The sequence below is a fragment of the Ischnura elegans genome, chromosome 8 (genome assembly GCF_921293095.1).
Source record: "Ischnura elegans chromosome 8, ioIscEleg1.1, whole genome shotgun sequence".
In the NCBI taxonomy this organism is placed as follows: domain Eukaryota; kingdom Metazoa; phylum Arthropoda; class Insecta; order Odonata; family Coenagrionidae; genus Ischnura; species Ischnura elegans.
In genome coordinates this window covers 105,113,862-105,135,295 of record NC_060253.1, presented here as the reverse complement: position 1 = coordinate 105,135,295, position 21,434 = coordinate 105,113,862, and the positions used below count along the sequence as shown (strand labels likewise).

General features: G+C 39.7%; 1 protein-coding gene across 1 annotated transcript; it reads right to left on the bottom strand.

The window, feature by feature from the left end:
* Positions 1 to 3,815: 3,815 nt before the first annotated feature.
* On the bottom strand, positions 3,816 to 15,697 carry LOC124163795. Its single transcript, XM_046540886.1, has 5 exons — positions 15,578 to 15,697; positions 15,207 to 15,481; positions 14,920 to 15,131; positions 6,980 to 7,296; positions 3,816 to 6,016 (listed from the first exon to the last, which is right to left on the bottom strand). Exons 1-5 carry the CDS (start codon positions 15,594 to 15,596, stop codon positions 5,091 to 5,093), a joined length of 1,749 nt encoding a protein of 582 aa, XP_046396842.1. The 5' UTR covers positions 15,597 to 15,697; the 3' UTR covers positions 3,816 to 5,090.
* Between the last annotated feature and the right edge of the window lie 5,737 nt (positions 15,698 to 21,434).

Sequence of the window (21,434 nt, the reverse complement as noted above, 5' to 3'; positions counted from 1 at the left end):
GCTTAAGGGTTGAAAAACACCTCTCTGCTTCACTGGTTGTCATCGGAATCATCACCAGAATTTTCAGTAGTTTATTTGTTTCACTGAATGTGTTTTGAATGTTATTGTCAACAATGAATCCTAGTAGAGCAACGACACTAGAGACTTTCCGGAAGTCCTCGTGCATGTAAATTATTTCAAGTTTCAAAATGAGTTACACCCTATGAGGAAGTAGTGTAGAAAACGGCCATACAGATGACTCTGTTGCAGACGGACTAGGATCCTGGGTGCAGGTAGTGTAGGTGGCGGCTACACCACTACACTACCTGCGACTCACTCACCAAAAATATGCGCGTGCACACTCGCATCGTTTTGAGTCTGCTCCCATCACCCATTTGAACAGTGCATACCCCCCCGATTACTTCGTCCCGCCCGAGCACCCATAAGCGATTGCATAAAGCGAATATGCGCCCGGCGCGATGCCACGGGATCGCACACTTGTAGAGCGGTGAATTCGAAAAGGAGATAGCTGTAGCGTTCGGAGACTCATGTTTCTTACATATGTAGACAGGATTTTTATCCTTCTCGTCGCAAAGGAATAGTTTTCTTTTAAAATTCATTCATCTTTGGGTGTGCACTTGCTAACATACATATACGCACGCACCGCCACTGGTTAAGAGCAAGTTAATATCGATGCTGGGTTTCTCTCCACCCTTCCTTACTTACCCTTCCCTCGTGGCACAAATGACCTCTTAGAATTGTTGACCAGGGATGAAACTTGGTGAACAGAGCGGAGAAAGAGTTGAGTTGCCTAGAGAAACATTGGTATTTTTTTTCAAAGCGTTTTTCCCAGGACTATCTCTAGGATCAGTGGTGTAACAACGGTGGGGGGGACGAGGGGGACAGATTTCCACCCCAGGTCTCAGAAAAATAAAAAAATGATTTAAAACTATTGTATAGTTTCGACATTTAGTGACTGCATCTGCTTTAAGCTAAATTTTAAGTGCCAAAATGATGTAAAATGTATTTTGTTGATAAGGTATATCATTTTCAAAAATTTTCTCGGAAATTTTTCCCTCTCCATCCCTCCAAAGCATAATCCTAGTTACACCACTGTCTATGATTATAGCAATAACTTTTTGTCATTACACCCTTATGTTATATTTTTTCCTTAAAAGTTCAGTGAAAATTGTTCAATAGTCCATATCTTATATGAAAATTTTGTTTCCCTTTTTTGTTTTAATTATTAGCTGTTATTTTACGGTGTTTGATTACAGGAACACTAGGCATATTCACTTATATCAAGGGGAAATTAATGTATGTGTTAATAATTTGTTACCTATGAACAGAAAAAAATAGCAGATGAAATCAGGCATTCCCACTGGGTTCTCCTGACGCCACGTCACTTATCACCGAGCAAAGTACGGCTGAAAACACCCAATGTTCTACTTTTATCCATTTGGGCCAAATATTTGTTACATAAATCGTTAGAAAAAATTTTTTTCTAACCATTTTTCCTGCAAAGAGCTGCATGGAGAACATTAGCCCCCCTCCCACTCTCGTGCTTGTGTGACATTTTCCCTGGATATTTGTAAACCCTTAGCTGTCATTTGTTTGTGTTATGGGAGCATAAAGACCTGTTATTCATATAATGCTCAAGTAATTGGTGCAATAAAACATTAGATGTTTGAAACAATATTTCATAATTTGTTTTTACAGGCAATGCTAATATGGAGCACATGGACAAGTTTTCCAAATGAAGATCTCCTGTGGGCTGAAAGAGAGATGCATGAAATTTGCACCTAACAGAATCCACTACAACCTTTATGAGCAGATAATTGCTTACTTTGGTCATTACAGGAACAAACATTACATTCGGAGTAGCTTACAGGATACAGTCATAAATGAAGTGGTAAAATGTGGTTAGGCTACAATCGCTAATGTGAGCCTTTTCAGTTTTAAAAATCAGTTAAAACCTAGAATACAGTGATGGTACTTAAGTTTTTTGCACTATATGGAAGCACTTAAATATATTAGCAACAAGAAAAATGATAATGAAAAGGATAAGCATTAACAATCAATGAAAAAGATAGCATAATACTAGAGTGAGCAAATTACCAATTGAATAAGAGGTAAATGTTTGTAGAGTTTAGATGAGTGCATTTAGCGTAGCAATCAGGCTGGTTGGCTGGATTAATAGGGAGAGGCATGAAAACCAGGGTCTAGAATTGAGAGGAGTAGAGATTGATGCATTTAAATTAAGATTAGGAGAGGATTTGATAAAGCCTTCTACCTGAGAATTCATTTTGGTTGACGCTGGGTAATGACGAGAACCTCTCCTAGTATTATCCATGTTTCCCAACGAAGTTCAAGCCTCTGTGTGAAGCGATCATTTTCTAGGTCTTGCATTCATTTTTTCTAATATTTACAACTTGTCATCATCATCAATCAACAATGCTAAGATTGATTAGATGCAGCTCTCCATTCCTCTCTCCCATCCGCTAGCCTTTTCATAGCGACGTATTTCTTCTCTTATACATCCTTTATGACCTGTCCTATGTAACTCATTCGGGGCCGTTCCTTGCCCTTATACAATTGTCTTCATCAGACCATCATGTCCCATAATGTGGCCAACTAAGTTCTTCTGCTCAAGGTTTTAGAACGTGTATTCTAATTATAATTAAATTCAAGTACATATTCTCAGCTCTTGATACATATTTACATTCACACTACCCATTCCTATCTTGTCTTGTTAATTAATTTCACAGCTGACCTTGCCATGAAGTGATTTTGTCTCTCCCCAGAAGAGAACTAAAATGCAATAATATAAGAGTCAGATTGAAATGCTTGATAATAATTCTCACAGGAATGAAATCAGTGTTCTCATTTGAAGGACTTAGCACTTGAATTATGTACATATACCCATTAATATCTTATCTGAATTTAAATGTTTGCAGAAGAGCCAGTCATCACTGGGTAAAAACAAGATTGGTGTCTGAAGCCCCCTAAAGCCCTCCCAGGCAAATGCATGCACTGTATGGAGTCCATGAGGGCTTATCAAATGCAGTAGTTTTGATTATCTACCCTAAGGGAAGAGTGGGGCCAAGCGTAGCTATGTAGCCATTCATAAATCATCATTTATTATAGGAATTGCCATTATTTTATCCATGCCATTCTTTCTCTACATCTTTTACACCCATTCCATTGAAACACTAGTTATTTTGAAGTTGGGGAGGGTAGGAAAATCAAGAATGGAGAGGGTATACCCTATTATAGGTAGTTCATAGAGACTAGGGGAGGGATTTTGGTTGAACTGGGCAGCAGGGTGGATTGGAAAAATCTATTTTTTCAAGGAAACTTGGCCCAATGAAAAAAGTTGTGGAACTGATCAAAAATAAAGCAAAAAAATTTGGGACCCCTGACCTGCGCTCATCGGCCATTTTTGAGGGGAGGGTCACAAATCAATGATTTTTATACATATAATGGTAATTTCCTATGTATGTATTTTGCTAAGTTGTTATCCTGCAGTTCAAAAATTTCTTAATTCACCATTAAGCACACCTGAGAAGAAACTATTCCAACAACCACAGTGTGTCACAGCTGGCCTCTTGCCTATCCTCCCGACTGCACTCTTAATGCAGCAAAATTTATCGAGATTAGTATTTCACTGAATCAAAATACAGTGGTTCTGCTGAATGCTTAAGAGAAAATCTTTCGTGACTTTACCATTGGTGAAACTTGTGGACTGTATAGATGATGCATGAATTCAATAATACTTAATGATGGGGTGAACTTTTCCTGTGAGGAAATATGCATAAACATTTCTTTAGGCAAAATTACTTGCAGACAACAAATGTAGACTTTATTTTACTCACTAAGATGGCAATTTTCAATCAACTGTAACAACAGGCCAAATGCAAAAATTTAAAGGTATATTCACAAAGATAGCTTACAACATACATACAGCCAGTTCATTTCATGTTCAAAATAATACAGAAATCTTTATAGCTCTGTCATTTACTACTAAAAAAATGTGATATCTTATCTTAAGCGGTAAAATCACTAACTGAAGAAAGATAATACTTAGAGCTGCACCAAAGTAAAAAAATATTAACTACTGCCAAAAACAGTTCCAAAAATTACATTAAATAATAAAAAGTTAACCCAAAAACAAACATTGCCTAACACCATTTGTTACTGTGGTTACAGGCAAATAATAAAATATGAATTTAAAAAAATCAAAATATTGTATCCATTACAATAACTGGCTTTCATTAAAGCTGACTAGTTACACACCTTATCTAGATGAACAATTATATTTCAAGGCTTGCTGATTACCACCAGTTCCTCCTGTGATCAGTAATGGAGGATACAGCAGACAACATATTTTCAGCATGAGAGAATAAGGCAAAGCAGCCACTTGATGGTGTAAGAAGAAGAAAGTCTCTCCTCCACTAGCTCTAAGTGCTGCACTCACATGAAAATCCTTTGTGGCCTAATCTAACAGGTCAACCATGAAACACAGAGAAAGGTGGGAAAGTAATACAAGTGAAAATACAAATCCACACACACCTGGTGATGGGTTTAGATTCAATATGAGATCAAAGAATAACAGTCTTCTGGATTGCATTACATGGATATCAGATCTAAGAAAAAACTCTCACCGAAGGATTCATCATCTAACTCTCAAAAAAGAAGGATACAACAACACAAGGATAGCTGCTCTCAACATTCCACCAATAAGTGCTTAAAAATATTTCCATGGAAATTATTGAGATGAAAGCCAAAAGAGTTAAACATATACTATCGTGGAAACAATAGTTCCCTTATTACACAGGGCCAACATGACATCATAAATATGTATTTATTTCTTAAGTTTGATTTAGCAAAAACAGCAGGTATAAAGGCAAGAATTCATGCAGGACAAGGTTGTGCCAGTCAATGCATGACAACTTGGCACAACTCTCAAAACGTGAGCACACTTGCAGCTACAATGCAAGAAAATAATTCATTAATCAGGGAATAGATTACCAAAAGGCTTCCCCCATTGGCCTTTTTCTTGGCATAATGGACTCCTCACCTGTGAAAACAAGCTAGCAAAAAACAAAAGATCACTCTCCTTCAATATCATGCTTCGTCAACTCCACTATCAGGCTCCGCAGCTCATCTACGTCCCTAATCAGCTCATCAACATCCGTTTGTGTTTCCATGTGACTTGTCTCGGACAGACAAGTGCTGTGTCCAGCCGTCTGCGTCTCTGCGGACACCAGCATGGGACACCAAGACATTGACGATGATGGGTCATCATCCCGCCAGAGGGATGTCCTCGTGGCTTCATCTTGCGTCTGCGTTTGGATGTCGGAGAAGCCAAGTTCTGAGAAGAGGGAGGTGTCCTCACATGTTTGAGTGCACATATTGGCGTGCAGCAGCTGCTCAAATAGCAGGAAGTCCTCCGTGTTGGTCTGCGTCTCAATGTGCGAGAGGGTAGGATCAAGAGATTCTGTTTGCGTCTCGGCAGGTCGGCTCAAGGCCCTACTCAAGGCCTCATCATCCTCTTCGTGCCCTCCCAAAGACTCTTCCTTGGACGGCACCGACAGCAGCATTGGGTCGAAGCGCGGGGGTGAACAGGGGGGTGAATCGACGAGGGGCGGAGGGGGTGGGGGAGGCTGCTTTTCCTCCTGGGAGCAAAGGTACTGGTTCAGGCTCTCCTGGAACAAATCGTCGGTGGTTTGCGTCACGACAGGCTGGCTAATGACTGGGGGATTGGTCTGTGTACTTGAGCTGCATTTGGGGTATGCATCAGGGATTGGCCATGGGAGGGAGTTGTCGTAGACACAAGTCTGTTGTTGTTGCTGCTGGCTGCTGGTGCTCGGAATGGGGAGCACGGGTGGTCTGCGGTGCGGCTGACCCCGCCCATCGTCTTCTCCTTGTGTCTGCGTCTCCATGCTCTTCTTCCTCTTGCGGCCAGAGGCTGAGCGCACTTCACCCTCCACTGGAATCTGCGCAGCACGCATTGCCCTCTTTAAGATGTAGTCTCCTAAGGAGAGACAAATCAATGCTATTTTCATATGAAGTGAATTACCAAAGTCACCTGAATGTCAAATGACCTCACCTTTAGATGGCATTTAAAACAGAATACGACCAGATTCAACCCCATGATTTAAGTTTACATGTTTTGTCAAATATTTAGTTTTTCTCCCCTCATAAAATTACTGTCTCTGGACATGTCTCCGCATAGTTCTGCCACATTCAAAATCCATAATCATCCATTATTTGATTTAATTAACTATTATACTTCATGATCAACTTGAAGGCAACTTGATGATTTTATTAATTAAAATAACCTTAATTTTCTAATGATTTCAAGTTGCTAATCAAATGCATGTATCATGGTAAATTCATATATCTGTTAAATGTTTGACTAATGAGCCATAAAATTCCTGTAAGACACCATGTGCTAGTGATTTCAATGCCTACTTAATGCACACTCATAAGTTGGAATACAATCATCAAGTTCAAAAAGTCTTACAAGAACTCTCAATATGTATCTCTAATTATTATGAGTCTCATCACCACCATCATTGGCCAACAATCAACAATTTTTATGAGAATTTCTGTATGAGTAAGAAAATCGAAGGAGAAAGGCACATCTAGAGTTGTCTCATATATGTATTTCATAGATTCCTTTCATAATTTTCTGGGTTTCTGAGATATTTTTAAAATTTCAATCAGGTAATGTAAAAACAATCCATTTATGAATAAGTCATCCTTACTTTAAAATTGGCAAAGCAGAAAATATTTGTGGTGAAATAACAGTGCTAAAGTGTTATTTTAAATTTTCCAGCAAAAAAATTATCACTTAGCAATAATAAAAGTGATTTCCTGAAAATTACCAACAATTATGTGAGTTTTCAAGGCAATGCTACATTGAAATGGATATGCACGTCATTACATGGATAGTGCCACAATATTTTTAGCGTGGTCCATCTCCATTGCTCACCTTGTGTTTGAGTGCCTGCACATATTTTCGACCGCTTCACGCTCCAAGTCTGAGTTTGTGCCGAGGACCTCCGGCCGCCCCCCGTGGCCCGGCGTCCCCCCGAAGACCGGTCCGTTTGCACACCAACATCCACTGCCGAGGAGGAAGGCAAGAGAGGCCCAAGGGGCTTGACGGCAATCGGGACGGGAGCCACGGCTGAACTGCCAAGAGCCAGAATGATGGGTGCCTTTGGCGGGACCTCCATGGATACGTCAGCGGGAAGGGCATCCTGTGAGATCACATTGCTCGGCTGCAATGCCCTGGGGGCTGCTTGACCTCTGTATAGACAAGAAAGCAGGACAGGAGGATAAATAAAGCAACATACAAAGAGAGGGAGACAGTAGTGCCTCATTCAGATTACGATTGTTCCAGCAATCATTGGAACTATCGTGTATTCACACCACGATGGTTAAGATCTGTGCTGCCCTTTAGTGCTGACATCTAAAGTGAATGAGAAATTGACGGTTAGCAAAGCTGTAAGGTATGCAGGGTCAAGATATTACTGTGTTCAACATGTATCTAACGAAAAATTTTTCTTCCATCTATATTCTTCCTTGTTTGGACAAATCCAAGAAAAAAATAGAGCGAAGGGTGGTCCACGAACTTTTCGTCTTTCTCTTGTCGCTTCCTTTTCCGGTCTCCCAGCGCCTAACGATGGTGAAGTGGCAACGTTCGGAACTACGTGAACTATTGTCAGGACATGCATTCACACTGCTAGTTCGGCCAACTATCGTTTGGACGATCGCTCGGACAATCGTAGTCTGAACGAGGCATAAGGGAAGATCAGTTAACAGATCAGCTCACTATGCAAATAAACTCACCCATCTGAGATTACAATGGGAACCCAAGACTTGCGAAATAAGAGGACTGTGTAAATGACTAGAAAGATGGACTTCAGGGCAAAAAAAAACATAAATTAGAAGACCTAATGCGTTAATCCATATGGTTATAAGTTTTTGTATGCTGCTAAGACAAGTATGCCTATGATGAGTGCTTTGATTCTAAAAAAGGTAATTCATAACGCATCACCACATAATAATTCTTTGTAAAGATATCCCTACACCAACATTATATGCTAGTATGAATTTGACAAATTCTATTCTAAATACTTATGGCAGATTGCTAGAAGCCACCTTCCTGCAGGGCTAGTGGCCACAAGCAAGGGTCGTAAATACCATGCCAGTTTAATAGCAGGGTTAGATTTACATGAAGTAAGAGTGGCCATGGGTGTGAATGAAATCATAGAAAACTCGGTCATCTTAACTCCCAATACATATATGTTTATAAAAGAGGCATGATTATGCGCTATATATTTGAAGGCTTATTTCACAATTAAATTGTTTTTTCAAGGGTATAAAAGAATAGTACTCCCAGCTGGCTACTAAGACAGCTGGAGCTCCATCTTTATATGTACATAAAAAGCAGAACGTCCTGGAGGCAAAAATGTTTGGACGCTCAAAATGTATCATTTTTAATTTTGGATGCTCAATGACTCGCGGCTGAGCTTAAAGCCACCGAGTGCGTCCACCGGGATGGTGGGTCAACCTTTAGATATAGAGGTTAGCTGCGAGATAAGCGAGTTCTCTCGTCGAATAAGCAGTCGTGGACAAAAAGCGGCGGTATTCTGAGGGGGTATTGGGCTACCCTTGGGTAAGGTAGACCATTTAAAAGATACCAAAACCTGTGAAGATACCGTGACTTGGCGACCGCCAACAATTATGCCTCGCATCACCCGGGGGAGAGGGCAGCAGCTCTTCTTCACATGTGCGAAGGTGGAGACCATACTGGTCGGTACAGCGACACACATTCCACTACGGGCGTGGTAACATTTACTTTAACGGCTGTAGTACTGCGATGTGGAAGGCAAGGAGAAACCACCACATTATCATCCCGAGGAGTCACAGCTACTCCACTCAATTTATATAATGACATGATGGAATTCTCTCGGGTAAAATATTCCGGAGGTAAACTAGTCCCCCATTCGGATCTCCGGGCGGGGACTGCTCGAGAGGGTACATCGGTCAAACGAGATAGAATGTTACGGATAGGAACATGGAACGTCAGATCACTTCGTACCTGTGGTAAGCTAGAGAACTTGAAGGTGGAGATGCGAAGAATGAACCTCGATGTATTAGGCATCAGCGAAATGAAGTGGCCCCAGGAAGGAGACTTTTGGAGTGGAAGCTACAGAATGATACACACGGGATCGCTAAATGGTAATGCTGGAGTAGGCATAATGCTTAGAAAGAGCGCCGGGATGCGTGTTAAAAGCTACTTGCAGTTTAATGAAAGGATAGTAATGGTGAAGATAGATACTAAACCCGTAGCTACTGTAGTGGTACAGGTTTACATGCCTACGTCAGATTATGAAGACGAAGAAGCAGAAGATGTCTACCAAGATATAGTGGAAGTTATCAAGCAGGTAAGAGGGGAAGAAAATCTTATTATTTTAGGTGACTGGAACGCCGTCGTCGGCGAAGGTCAAGACCGAATAATAACTGGGAAATATGGGTTGAGTAACCGAAATGAAAGAGGAGAAAGGATACTTGAATTCTGCACAGAGCACAGGCTAGTGGTTGCCAACACTTTATTCAAGAATCCCCTGCAAAGAAGATACACGTGGAAGATGCCAGGAGACCGTAGAAGATTCCAAATCGACTACATTCTAGTGAAACAAAGATTCAGGAACCAGGTGAAGGACTGCAAAAGCTATCCAGGGGCAGATATCGATAGTGACCATAACCTAGTTTTGATGAAATGCCACCTTAAATTTAAAAAGTTGAAGAAAGCCGTGAAAAACATATGGCAGGTTGAAAAATTGAGGGAGGTTCAGCATCAACTGGCTTTTAAAGAGTCTGTAGAAAATAAAATAGGGGAGGATACGACCAACAAACCAATGGAAGAGAGTTGGAAAACCATTAGAAGTGGTCTGCAGGCGGCAGCTGAGTAAGTTCTTGGTAAAAGAAGAGTCGTCATGAAAAAACCATGGATCACGCAGGAAGTATTAAATCTCATTGAAGAAAGAAGAAAATACAAGGCTGCGAAAACAGAGGAAGGACAGAATCGTTACAAGAGGATAAGGAACGAAATATGTCGTAAAGCGCGGAAGGCTAGAGAAACGTGGATGAAAAGCATTTGCGAAGACGTGCAAAACAATCTTAAACATGGAAAAGTAGAGGCCGCTTATAGGATAGCGAGGAACCACTTTAAGGAAAGGGGCGTAAGATGTAATACCCTTAGGGACAAAAACGGAGAACTATTGATTGAAAACGAAGAAAAAGGGAAGAGATGGAAGGAATATCTGGAAGATTTATACAAAGGAAGTCGCCTCAGAACGAATGCTATCGAAAACGAGAGGGAAGTGGATGCCGATGACATGGGAGCCCCAATTTTAAGATCGGAATTTGATGCGGCTGTAAGAGACCTCAGGATAAATAAAGCATCTGGCATTGATGACATTCCTGCAGAACTAATAAAAAATTCAGGAGAGAAGACGTTGAACCAGCTATACAAAATCATTAGTGAAATGTATACGACAGGTGAGATATCAAAGGATTTCGAGAGGAACATTATAATCCCTATTCCTAATAAGAAAAGAGCGGAGAAGTGCGAAGATTTTAGGACCATAAGCCTTACTACACATGCATCAAAGATACTGACAAGGATCATGTATAGAAGAATAGAACGAAAAGCAGAAGAGTACTTGGATGAGGACCAATTTGGATTCAGAAAAAACAAAGGCACAAGGGAAGCAATATTGGCCCTAAGACTGCTCATAGAGATAAGAGAATGGAAAAGAACAAGCCAACATTTGTTGCGTTCGTGGACTTAGAGAAAGCATTTGACAACATGGATTGGAGCACAATGCTTGGAATCCTAAAGGAAATTGGGATTCTTTATAATGACAGAAGAATCATCCACAGTTTATACAAAAACCAAGTAGCCGTGATAAAATCAGGGCCCAGCTGTGAAGAAGCAAGAATTAAGAAAGGAGTGCGACAAGGCTGTACATTGTCACCTGTAATTTTCAAAGTTTACATTGAAAAAGCCATTAATGAAGTCAAAGAAAAGGAATTGGGAGTGAATATCCATGGAGAAAAAATTAGCATGCTAAGATTTGCCGATGACATAGCCGTTATAGCAGAAACAGAGAAGGATTTGAAAAATATTCTGGTTAATATGGGTAGGGTAATGAGTAAATATCAACTGAAAATAAGCACGAAGAAAACCAAGATCTTAGTATGCAGCAGAAGAGAAGAAGTCAAGACCAACATTAAAATGGGGAGGCAAAAAATGATAGAAGTGGATGAATTCTGTTATTTGGGAAGCAAGATAACTAGTGACGGGAGGAGCAAGAATGAAATTATCAGCAGAATAGTCCAGGCGAAGAGAGCATTCCACCAAAAGAGAGACCTGCTTACAGCGGGAAACTTAAATATAGAAGTAAAGAAACAATTTATAAGAACCTACATCTGGAGCATGCTCCTATACGGAAGTGAGGCATGGACAATGACCGCAGCGGAGAAAGCAAGGATAGAGGCCTTTGAAATGTGGTGCTACTGAAGAATGATGAAAATCAAATGGATCGACCGAGTTAGTAACGAGGAAGTCCTAAGAAGGGTAGGAGAGAAGAGAAGCCTCATGAAAACCTTAATAAGAAGACGGAACAACCTTATAGGCCACATCTTGAGACATGATGGCCTGATGAAGACAATCGTCGAAGGACAGGTGGAAGGCAAGAATGGAAAAGGAAGACCTCGAACAAAATATATGGAACAAGTAAAGAGAGATGTGAAAGAGAAGAAATACGTAGGAGTGAAAAGATTAGCTGATAGGAGAACTGAGTGGAGAGCTGCGTCAAACCAATCCTAGGATTGTTGACCAGTGATGATGATGCTCAATGAATTTCTGCTGACCTGATGCTTCATGAGACAGAATCGTTTGATCTTTGTACTTGAGACAGGCTGAATATATATTTGAGCAGATAATGTAGAGGGTAAGAACTCTATGATTTGGAGTACTATTTATCGATGCATGGGAGAGATCATGTACTCTTTAATAGGGAGCTATATTATAGATACATGCAGGTTTATCCTTAGAATTCAGTTTGGCTTATCTTAGTCATGCCATCGAAACTGGCATCTATAAGTAGCATTATATAGGTTTATTACTACATAATCTTAATTTGAAGTCTTATTGTTGTAAAGCCATGAATTGTAACATAATGTTACAGATTCTAGATTTTCCACTCAGTATTAAGACAATTTTGTTTTACTGCCAGCCAACGCTATTGTTGTAACCAATTTGGAATCAGTAACATGCAACTCTGAAACATTCCCAAAAAATATTGACATTCAATAACATCCATTCTCGATAATTAGGATGAAAAATGGGATATTTTTTTGCCACAAGGATTTATCATATGCTCATAATACATTATTGAGTAATGAGTTACAGAGACCCAGCCTTTGCAAAATCATTAAAAAAATATCATGTGGGTGCAGGAAAAATTTAATGATGAAGATGACTATTTTTTAAACAACCTGGCATTGATGCTGCCATTTCCAAATCCACATTGTAGCGTTGGAATGACAAAATAAATAAAAATCTTTATAATAAAGCCGAGTGTTTTACATAATCGCTGTTGGTAATTCCACCACATTTTTGTATCATTCGAAAGGAACATTAAAAGTGACCTTTGATCCATGAAGTAATTGATTACACCGAGGCCATGATTTTTAAGATTGTTTTTGTCATTTTCACCCATAATTCACAGTGTTGCATTCCTTCAGATCATTGACACATAATTCTTAGAACAAACATGTACCTCAGGAAAATGTTTCCTTCAATTCACTGACTTTTTGAGATATTCGTTCTAATTACGTTACATTCATCACAATTCCATCAAAACAATTATTTATTTTTTTAATTAAAAATTTGCCTTTTCTAACGCCCTCAAGTACAACACATGGTAAATGATATTTCACATTGATTTCAAGATGAATCTCACAATTGGTTATGTTTCCTATTAATATAAGTTTAGTTATCCATCATGCTAATTTTCATCATGAGCTTTCATTGATATTGTAGTAAAGCTGATACAGTAAAACCTCTATGTAGTGAGCCTCATTACATTGTAAACCTCCATACTTCATACCACCTTTACGGTCCTGTCAGATTTACATGTAACTTTATAGGCAAACCTCTATATAGTGAGCCTCTTTATCTCGTAAAACCTCCACTTATCATACCAAGGAGACACCCTTGAGACGGCCTAACTACCTCCGCAAATCGTACCAAAACAACTAGACCATTAATACACGATTATGCCCATGGAATGACATTTTCAGCGATAAATGTTTCACGCTTTTTTTCTCATACACCTTTAATATGCTGTAATTTTCACGTTCATCATTAGTTGTGGCCATTTTGTTTCATATGATAGCATACGTAACAGCAAATAAGAAAAAAGGTATCCAACTATCCTAATAATTTTAAGTGACTGTTGAATTAAGAGAGATCACATCGTTTTCTCTCCAATCATGGTGAAAATCATGCAGCCAATCAGCAGGCCAACATGGCTTTTATGAGGAAATTGTCGTCTTCTGGAGGCTATCCAGCTGCATTTAAGGTACCACATCAGAACGATTGGCAGTGGTGCTTTCTATCCTTATGGATTTTCTCATTCATTATCTTATATGACAGCAAAAGTTTATTTGCTAGGTATCCACAGCATTAGATTCACAATCGAGGACTGTAGGTTGAATTAGTAATCCGTAAGTAAAAAAAATTTAAAGGTCTCATGCCGAGGAGGAGTGAATAGCATCATGTTTTCATAATGTTTTGGTAATACAATTTTCGGGGGAAATTCATTTATTTTCACCGCCATGAAAACAGTGCATTTGAGACCTCTACAATGGCGGTATTTAATATACAACAATGCAGGACAATCATCAACACCCATACCCTAGATAGGGACAATTTAGCCCTGCAGGATTTGAACTCATGAACTTCGGTTTGGCAGGCGAAGACTTTACCTCACCACCACCGAGGCCGGCAGGGTTAAGTGGTTTCAGTCCAGGCCAAAATGGTTCAGAGTGTACGAAATACAGAACTAATCTTCACACAATTAAGTCAGCACACACAAGAGTACATTTCACAGGGGGATGCAAATTGTTGCATCCATGAATAATAATTTAAAAGATATATTTAGGCGTTATTTTCTATAATTAATTCGCAAGGCAAATTCATGATTTCTTCTCATTACTATGCATAGCTAACCAATTATAATGAAATAATATCAAACTGATGAAAGGGCACTGTGGTTCGGTATATTGACAATAAAAAACGTAAGGCCTCCATTTTTTCTGTTTTAATGACACATTCACTATATCATTCTTTGAGTTTATCGCCCCAGTTCAGAACGAATGGGTCCCTTCAACTAATATTTTAAGTATCAGAGAGATATTCCTGACTTTTATCTAACTTTTATAAAGTCAGGAATATCTGACCGATTGCATAGGATACTGAATAAAACATAATTCAAAAGCTACATCATACTGCACATTACAAGACCAACGAAGCACTTATGGATTCAAAATAATGATAATGCAGCTTTAAATTACATATGATTGCTACAATAAAAATAAGTTTCAAATTACCATACCTAAGTTCTATGATATCGAAGTTAATGAGGAGAAACATAATAAATATAGCATAAAAAACTGCTAAGACATGATTGCCACATCTATCAAAGACTAAAATCTGAACACAACAACAGTAGTTTTTTCATTGACTTCCCACAAAAGAACAGTATGTGTTACAGCATTATGTGCAGAATAAAACCACGAATGTAGGATCACCCTTCTACGTACTAAAACCATTAACGTAACACGACTTACTTTGCACAAAGTTTTAAATTGACGTCGAACGTATGGTTCTTCCTCTTGGCGTGAGTAATGAGGGCTTCGTACGACATATAATTACATCCACAGGAGCAGGTAAATTTCATACCACATATTCTCGTATGAACATTGCAAGCTGCCTCTGTAGAGAATCCTTTATCACATTTCTTGCACAAAAACTTCTTTTCCGCATGAACTTTAAGATAATGCTGCGAAAAAATAGCAAACATGTAATTGGTGTCGGAGACGAACACAGATAAGTAAACAATTAGGGGATGATTTACCTGTTTTAAGTACTTGATATGAGTAAAATGCCTGTCCGAGTTGATATTGTAAAGGCAACTTCCCACAGGACAATGATATTGACAGTTCATTTTGTTCAAATGATCCCGTTTGTTGAGCCCATCACTGCGTTTTTTGTGATGCTTTGATAGATGCATTTCAAGGTTTGAGGAACTGAGAAACGTACTCCCACACCCCTCCTCTGGGCAAGGAATGTTTTTATTTATAAACGAAAGCTCAGAAGGAAGAGGACATATTTTATGCACTGCCGCAGTCTCTGTCGAGAAATAAGGTTAATTGTTTACAAGGGCTGCAGTCCCATAACAATCCGGCAACGTATTAGAAGTAGAAATAATACAAGAACGTCACATACCTGCCAGTGCCATGGTCATGTTTACATTTGTCTGTGTGTATCTCTCTTCTCAAACCCTTGCAGTTGCAACGAGCAACAATTAATTCCCATACGCCCGTCTGCTATTGGTCGCATTGCACCGCATAATGCCTCATTCACATTACGATAGTTCCAGCCGTCGTCGGAACTATCGTGCATTCACACAACGATGGTTAAAACCCCTGCTGCCCTCTAGTGCTGACATCTAAAGTGAACGGGAAATTGACGGTTAGCAAAGCTGTTGAGATATGCATGGACAAGATATTACCGAGTTCAACGTGTATTTACCGAATAATTTTTCTTCCGCCCATATTCTTCCTTCCTAGGACAAATCCATGAAAAAAATAGAGCTTCACGAGCTTTTCGTCTTTCTCTTGTCGCTTCCGTTTCCGGTCTCCTAGCGCCTAACCACAGTAAAGTGGCAACGTTCGGAACTACGTCAACTATAGTCAGGACTTGCATTCACACGGCTAGTTCGGTCAACTATCGTTAGTACGACGGCTCGGACGATCGTAATGTGAACGGGGCATAACAAAACAACAAAAACAACACTGCGGCAGATGCGCAATGTGACATATCGTACTGTTTGGTACTGTTATTGGTTTTTTTATCTCAAGTTGAAAAGTAAAAAGGTAACACAATAAAAGGCGGGATTAATTTATATATACTTCAATGCAACAACACCATTACCTATTATCACAATGAAAAACACCAAACAGCCATCGTGGTGCATGCTTATTTTCGTCTTTCATTTGTTTATATCGATCGATCGATATCTTCCCGGTCTTTTCAAAAACTCTCCGTCCCCATTCCATCCTTATCCAGACTCTTGGCCGAAATGTGCACTTTTTTCCATCATTATACAGTGTTTAAATACTTGTACGAAAGACTATACCGTTTTTGTCTACCAAAATTGTCTGTTTTTCATATTGCAGTGATCGATATGTCCTAGTACAGATATGATATATCCTAATCTTTCTCTGATTATTTTATCAAGGAAAAAATAATGGGTCGCTTCGGTTGTTAAAATACTATTTTGTTTAGATTCGCCAGGAACATCCGGAACTCCTTAAATTTTCATTCAAAGTAATTGTTACATATAGATCCAAACGGATAAAGAACTATGACTGCATGGGCACCAAAAACACTCAAGTTTGATTCATTAGATCAGGTAATTTTTAGAGGCGATTAATATCGAATCAATTCAAATTCACGCGGTATATATGAAAGAACTTCATTTCTAGAGAAGTTCACCTTAATTAATTCGATATTTGGAGGTTGGATTCCTGTCATATTCAAGGAGAAATAGGTGTTTCCTTTATAATTTTATAAATATTAAATTTACATTAGCCCCAACCTGATGAAGCCAAGTCCGTTGCAAGAGGGAAATTGGTGGGATCAAATATTAAACTATTTGTCATATAGTGTCTGCATCCGACAGCTTGCTTCTTTTTTTCTATAATTTAAGAACTGTTCCCACAAAATCCTCCTGCCAAAATCATTCCTCATAGATCCTATAGGCTAGTTCAGAAAACCTTTTCCTCCCAACCATTCCTAATTCTTTAGAAGCTTACCCAGGAAAATGTCTATACCCACTACTTTCCTAGCCTTCATATTCCAAAGGGAGCTCTCAATTTCCACATCTAATATCCCAGGTCTGAAATCACATCCTCCACCTCACTCTTCTCCTTAATGTTGTCTATTGTTGCTGTCATACAGATCCCCTACATATTCCTTCTGCCTTCTTTGAATCTCATCTCACAATGTATGCATCAGCTTCCATTCTTATCAGTAATTTTTTCTTTGGGTAACCCTCTTTTGCCTCCATATAAGAACTTTAACTTGGTGTACAGTGCCAGTGGCGCAGCGAGGGGGGGTTTTGGGGGATAAAACCCCCCCCAGAGCTCAGACAATTTTTCAAGTCTAACCTAAATTTTTATTTATTTGGCTTAATATTACTTATGGGATAGTGTAATGATTATAAAATATCCCTCAGAAGGCCGTAAAACTCACCATTTTTAACCATTTATCTTAAATTTTTTCTGTCTTCGCACCTTCCGTTTACCCTGGCAGGTATTCCACACCCCCAGACACCCCAGTATTAGTTGCGCCTGAGACCCCCCCTAGCCTTAATTCCTAGCTGTGCCCCTGTAGAGTGCAGCTATCTTTCCACTCTTCTGAAACTTGTCCCTTCCCTCAACCCACCTTTTCCACCAAGCCTCCCTTGCCTTTGCGGTCATCTTGGTTAATCTGTCACTCATTTCTTTATACGTACATGCTTTTGCCTTACTCTGCATTCATGTTCTTCTACTTCCTTCTCTCCTCCCTTTCCTTTGCCACTTCCTCTGTGGTCCATGGTCTTTATCCTTCTACACAGTACCTAACCACTCGATTTCTCTGCTGCATTTACTTTACCTGATTTTATCCTATCCCAACCTTCCTCTGTAGTCTGCATGTATCCTATCTCTAGGACAATATTCTCTGCTATTTCTTGGTATTTCCTTCTCTTAGTCCCGTTTAGGGCTTGTACATTCCATTTTCTAGCCATTCTAATTTTTATTAGTCTTTTGAATTTTACATTGCATTTCACAAACTATAGGTTGGGATCTGAAACCACATCTGCCACAGGGAAGCTGTTGGAGTTTTTCACACTATTCCTAAATTTCTGCGTCACCATAATGTAATACATATATCTGATATATCCCTGTATCCATCATCTGAACTCTTTCATTTGTACCTCTGCCCATAATGAAGTTTAAGCCACAATTTTGTGATAAATAAATTGTTCCTCCTGCAAAATTATTCTGCTTTCTCACCACAGTCTTTTCCCATTCCTACTCAAATTTCTGCAATTTTTTCCACCACTGGCTTCTCTGATTGAAGTGTTGAGTCCTCCATCATTACTTAATTTTTCTTACTAGGGACTTTCCTGATTATTTCATAGAGTTATTCATACAACAACTCATCTCCTCTCTATTCCTGATAGTTGCTATTTGGCATGTTTACTTGGAACTCTACCAGTTTGAAAGATTTTTCATCAATTTCTACCATTAAAATCTTATCCATTACCTGCTCCATGCAGAAGCGGATACATATAGTATCTTGTTGGGTATCTTGTTTTTTATTCGCAAGACACCATCATGAGGACTATGTTTTATTTGGTTCCCCTCCTTCGACCTATTTGGCATGAGTATTTGAGAATTACTCCAGCCAGTGCAGCCATGGGTGTTGTAGGGAAGTGCAAGCCTTTCCACTGTAACACATAGTTGTCATGGTGGAAAGGCAGGAAACGTTGCCATTTCAAAGGGAAAGCCAGATTATTCATGAAATATTCATGCAGATGGGCTTTGAAATATGTACACTTAATATTGCTGCAGCAGACGATATCCATTGGGATATCTGATTGATGTTGATATATTCAAAACACGTCGTTATGTCGCAATGAATGTTTTGACAACATTAGGGAGGGAACATGGGAGGTGGGGTGGCAAACTGATCTTTGCCCCTGTGACAAAAGTCTTAGTTCCTGTTATGTTTTCACCCGCTGTAGGTACATAACAATAAACACACAGATGTCTCGGGATTTAACTATTTATTCTACAGCACACGACCACATACATCCAGCCCATGCGGCCACACGTACACTTCCCCATAACTCCCACCAGGGGATGTCACATCACTCAATAGACAGAAGACTGTCGAAATACAAATACAGCACAGTTCCGGCCCTGGTAGCCAGTCATTTTGGATGTGCTGAGGATGCTTTACTGTGATAGCTAGAGTGCTGTCTTCCCATCCAGAGGGTCTTAGTTCAAATCCCAGGAGGGGCACACATTTTTCGCCAATCCCTGCTTGTGTGTTTTGTGGAGAACACTTCAAGTGCAGTACTCTATCTGATGGATGGTATCATGGGTTTCCTTAGGTGCCTTTTGTTAAGAGCAGACTAAGGCCGAGATTGGCTTTCTCTCTCCTGGTGCAAATGACCTCAGCTTTCGGTCGCCTCCTTCAAATACAATACCATAACATTTTGGACCTTTCCCCTGGTCTACAACCTTGTCTCAGTGGAAAGACTTGTGTGTTCCTATGACCCCTAGAGCTGCACTGGCAGGATTGATTCTAAGTTTATCCCAGTAGGGCCACCCATGCCAGATAAGTCGAAGGTTAGAAGCCAGACAAAAGGTAGTCCATGTGATGGTGTCACGTAAAAAATACTTTTGGAATAGGGTGGTTTCCTATTATTTTTTTATTGCCTAAATCGAGAGATGATTACTCCTGGAGTAATTTCACGCTTTTAGATTTTTTAATGGCGATATCTATTTTTCGTGATTAAATGAACAGTGAAAATTTTCAAGCGCGCAAAAATGCAATGGCTAAGTATGAATTCTGGGAAAACCCCGTGTGACGTCATTCTGGTTCCCGCTGCCGCAAGTGAGGTGACCTTGGGGTGAGGCTTTGAGCGATGATACGACGCAGGATGCTAGCAGGTAGCAGAGTACCCAGTTTTAATAGATGATTATAAAGGCGTTTCCCTGAGCTCTGTGCCTCATGCATGCATTGGTAATCTCAGACGATATAAAACTCCTATCTACTCATATAGAAACTAGGTCCCTGTGATGTCACGTGGAGTGACATTGCATGGGTGCCAATCTGGCCTTTTTCAAATGAGGTTAAAATTAACCATTGCCATTCGTCTAAACCAGTATTTCTAAAACCAAATAATTGGTATATAATGAATACACTAATTGTGGGTAACGAATCACAATCAATGCCTTTCGTTTTCTTTGATGAAGGAAACTACCCTAATGAAGATGGAAACCTTACCATCTATCTCTTCCCTGAAAACATGGAGTACAACCGAATGAGCCTCAGAAACTCATTGAACGGGACCCCTCCACAAAAGGCTGATATCGTTCACGGCAGCAAGGTCCTCCGGGTGGTCAACATGCAAAATCCTACCAGGGACTTATCATCATCAGCAGCAGCAATCAAGAAAGAAGCAAAATACATAGACCAAGAAGATGGAGAAGAAGAAGTCGGCTATAAATGTAGGGATGTGGAATGTGAGGACAATGATGAGGGCGGGGAAGCTAGAAATCATCAAAGGGAAATGGATAAAGGGAGGATAGATATATGTATTAGGATTATGCGAGGTGAGGTGGAGGGATGGGGGTACTATTGGAGTGATGGGTACAGAGTTATATATAGTGGTGGGGAGGAAAGCCAGCGAGGGGTAGCTTCAGTATTAAAAGGGAAGAGGGATAAGCAAACATAGACCAGGTAAGCGATAGGATTATGGTGGTAGAAATTAAAGCACACCCACCAACCTCATGGTGGTTCAAGTTTACATGCCCGCTAGTAATCATAGGGAGGAAGAAGTAGATGAGGTGCATGAACATCTCGAGGAAATAATTAGAGAAACTCTGGGTAAGAAAAATCTAGTTGTGATGGGGGACTGGAACGCTTCAGTTAGGGAAGAAAGGGATGGGATCGAAATAGGAGAATTTGGATGAGGAAGGCAGAATGACAAGGAAGAGAAAGCAGTAGAAATTTGCACGAGAAACATATTATTCATCACAAACACGTGGTTCAATCATCAAAAAGGGCAAAGGTGCACATGGAAAAGTCCAGGGGACATGGGGAGATATCAGATCACCATGGTAAGACAGAAGTTTAAGAATAGTGTGAAAAAATCGCTCAACTTCCTTGCTAGGATGAGGGTTTAGACCATAACCTACCACTTTTTTTAGTAGTGCTCATGAAATGCAACGTCAGATTCAAAAGACTTGTGAAAGTTAGGAAGGCGTAGAAATAGAATGTAGAACCCCTGAAAGGAACTCTG

Bases quoted from the DNA above. Each gene is read 5' to 3' on its own strand.
- LOC124163795 (XM_046540886.1), bottom strand. The intron at 15,132-15,206 runs GTAAATCATCCC...ATTTTTTCGCAG, and splicing joins ATATCAAGTACTTAAAACAG to CATTATCTTAAAGTTCATGC. The intron at 6,017-6,979 runs GTGAGCAATGGA...GTCTCTCCTTAG, and splicing joins TGCAGGCACTCAAACACAAG to GAGACTACATCTTAAAGAGG.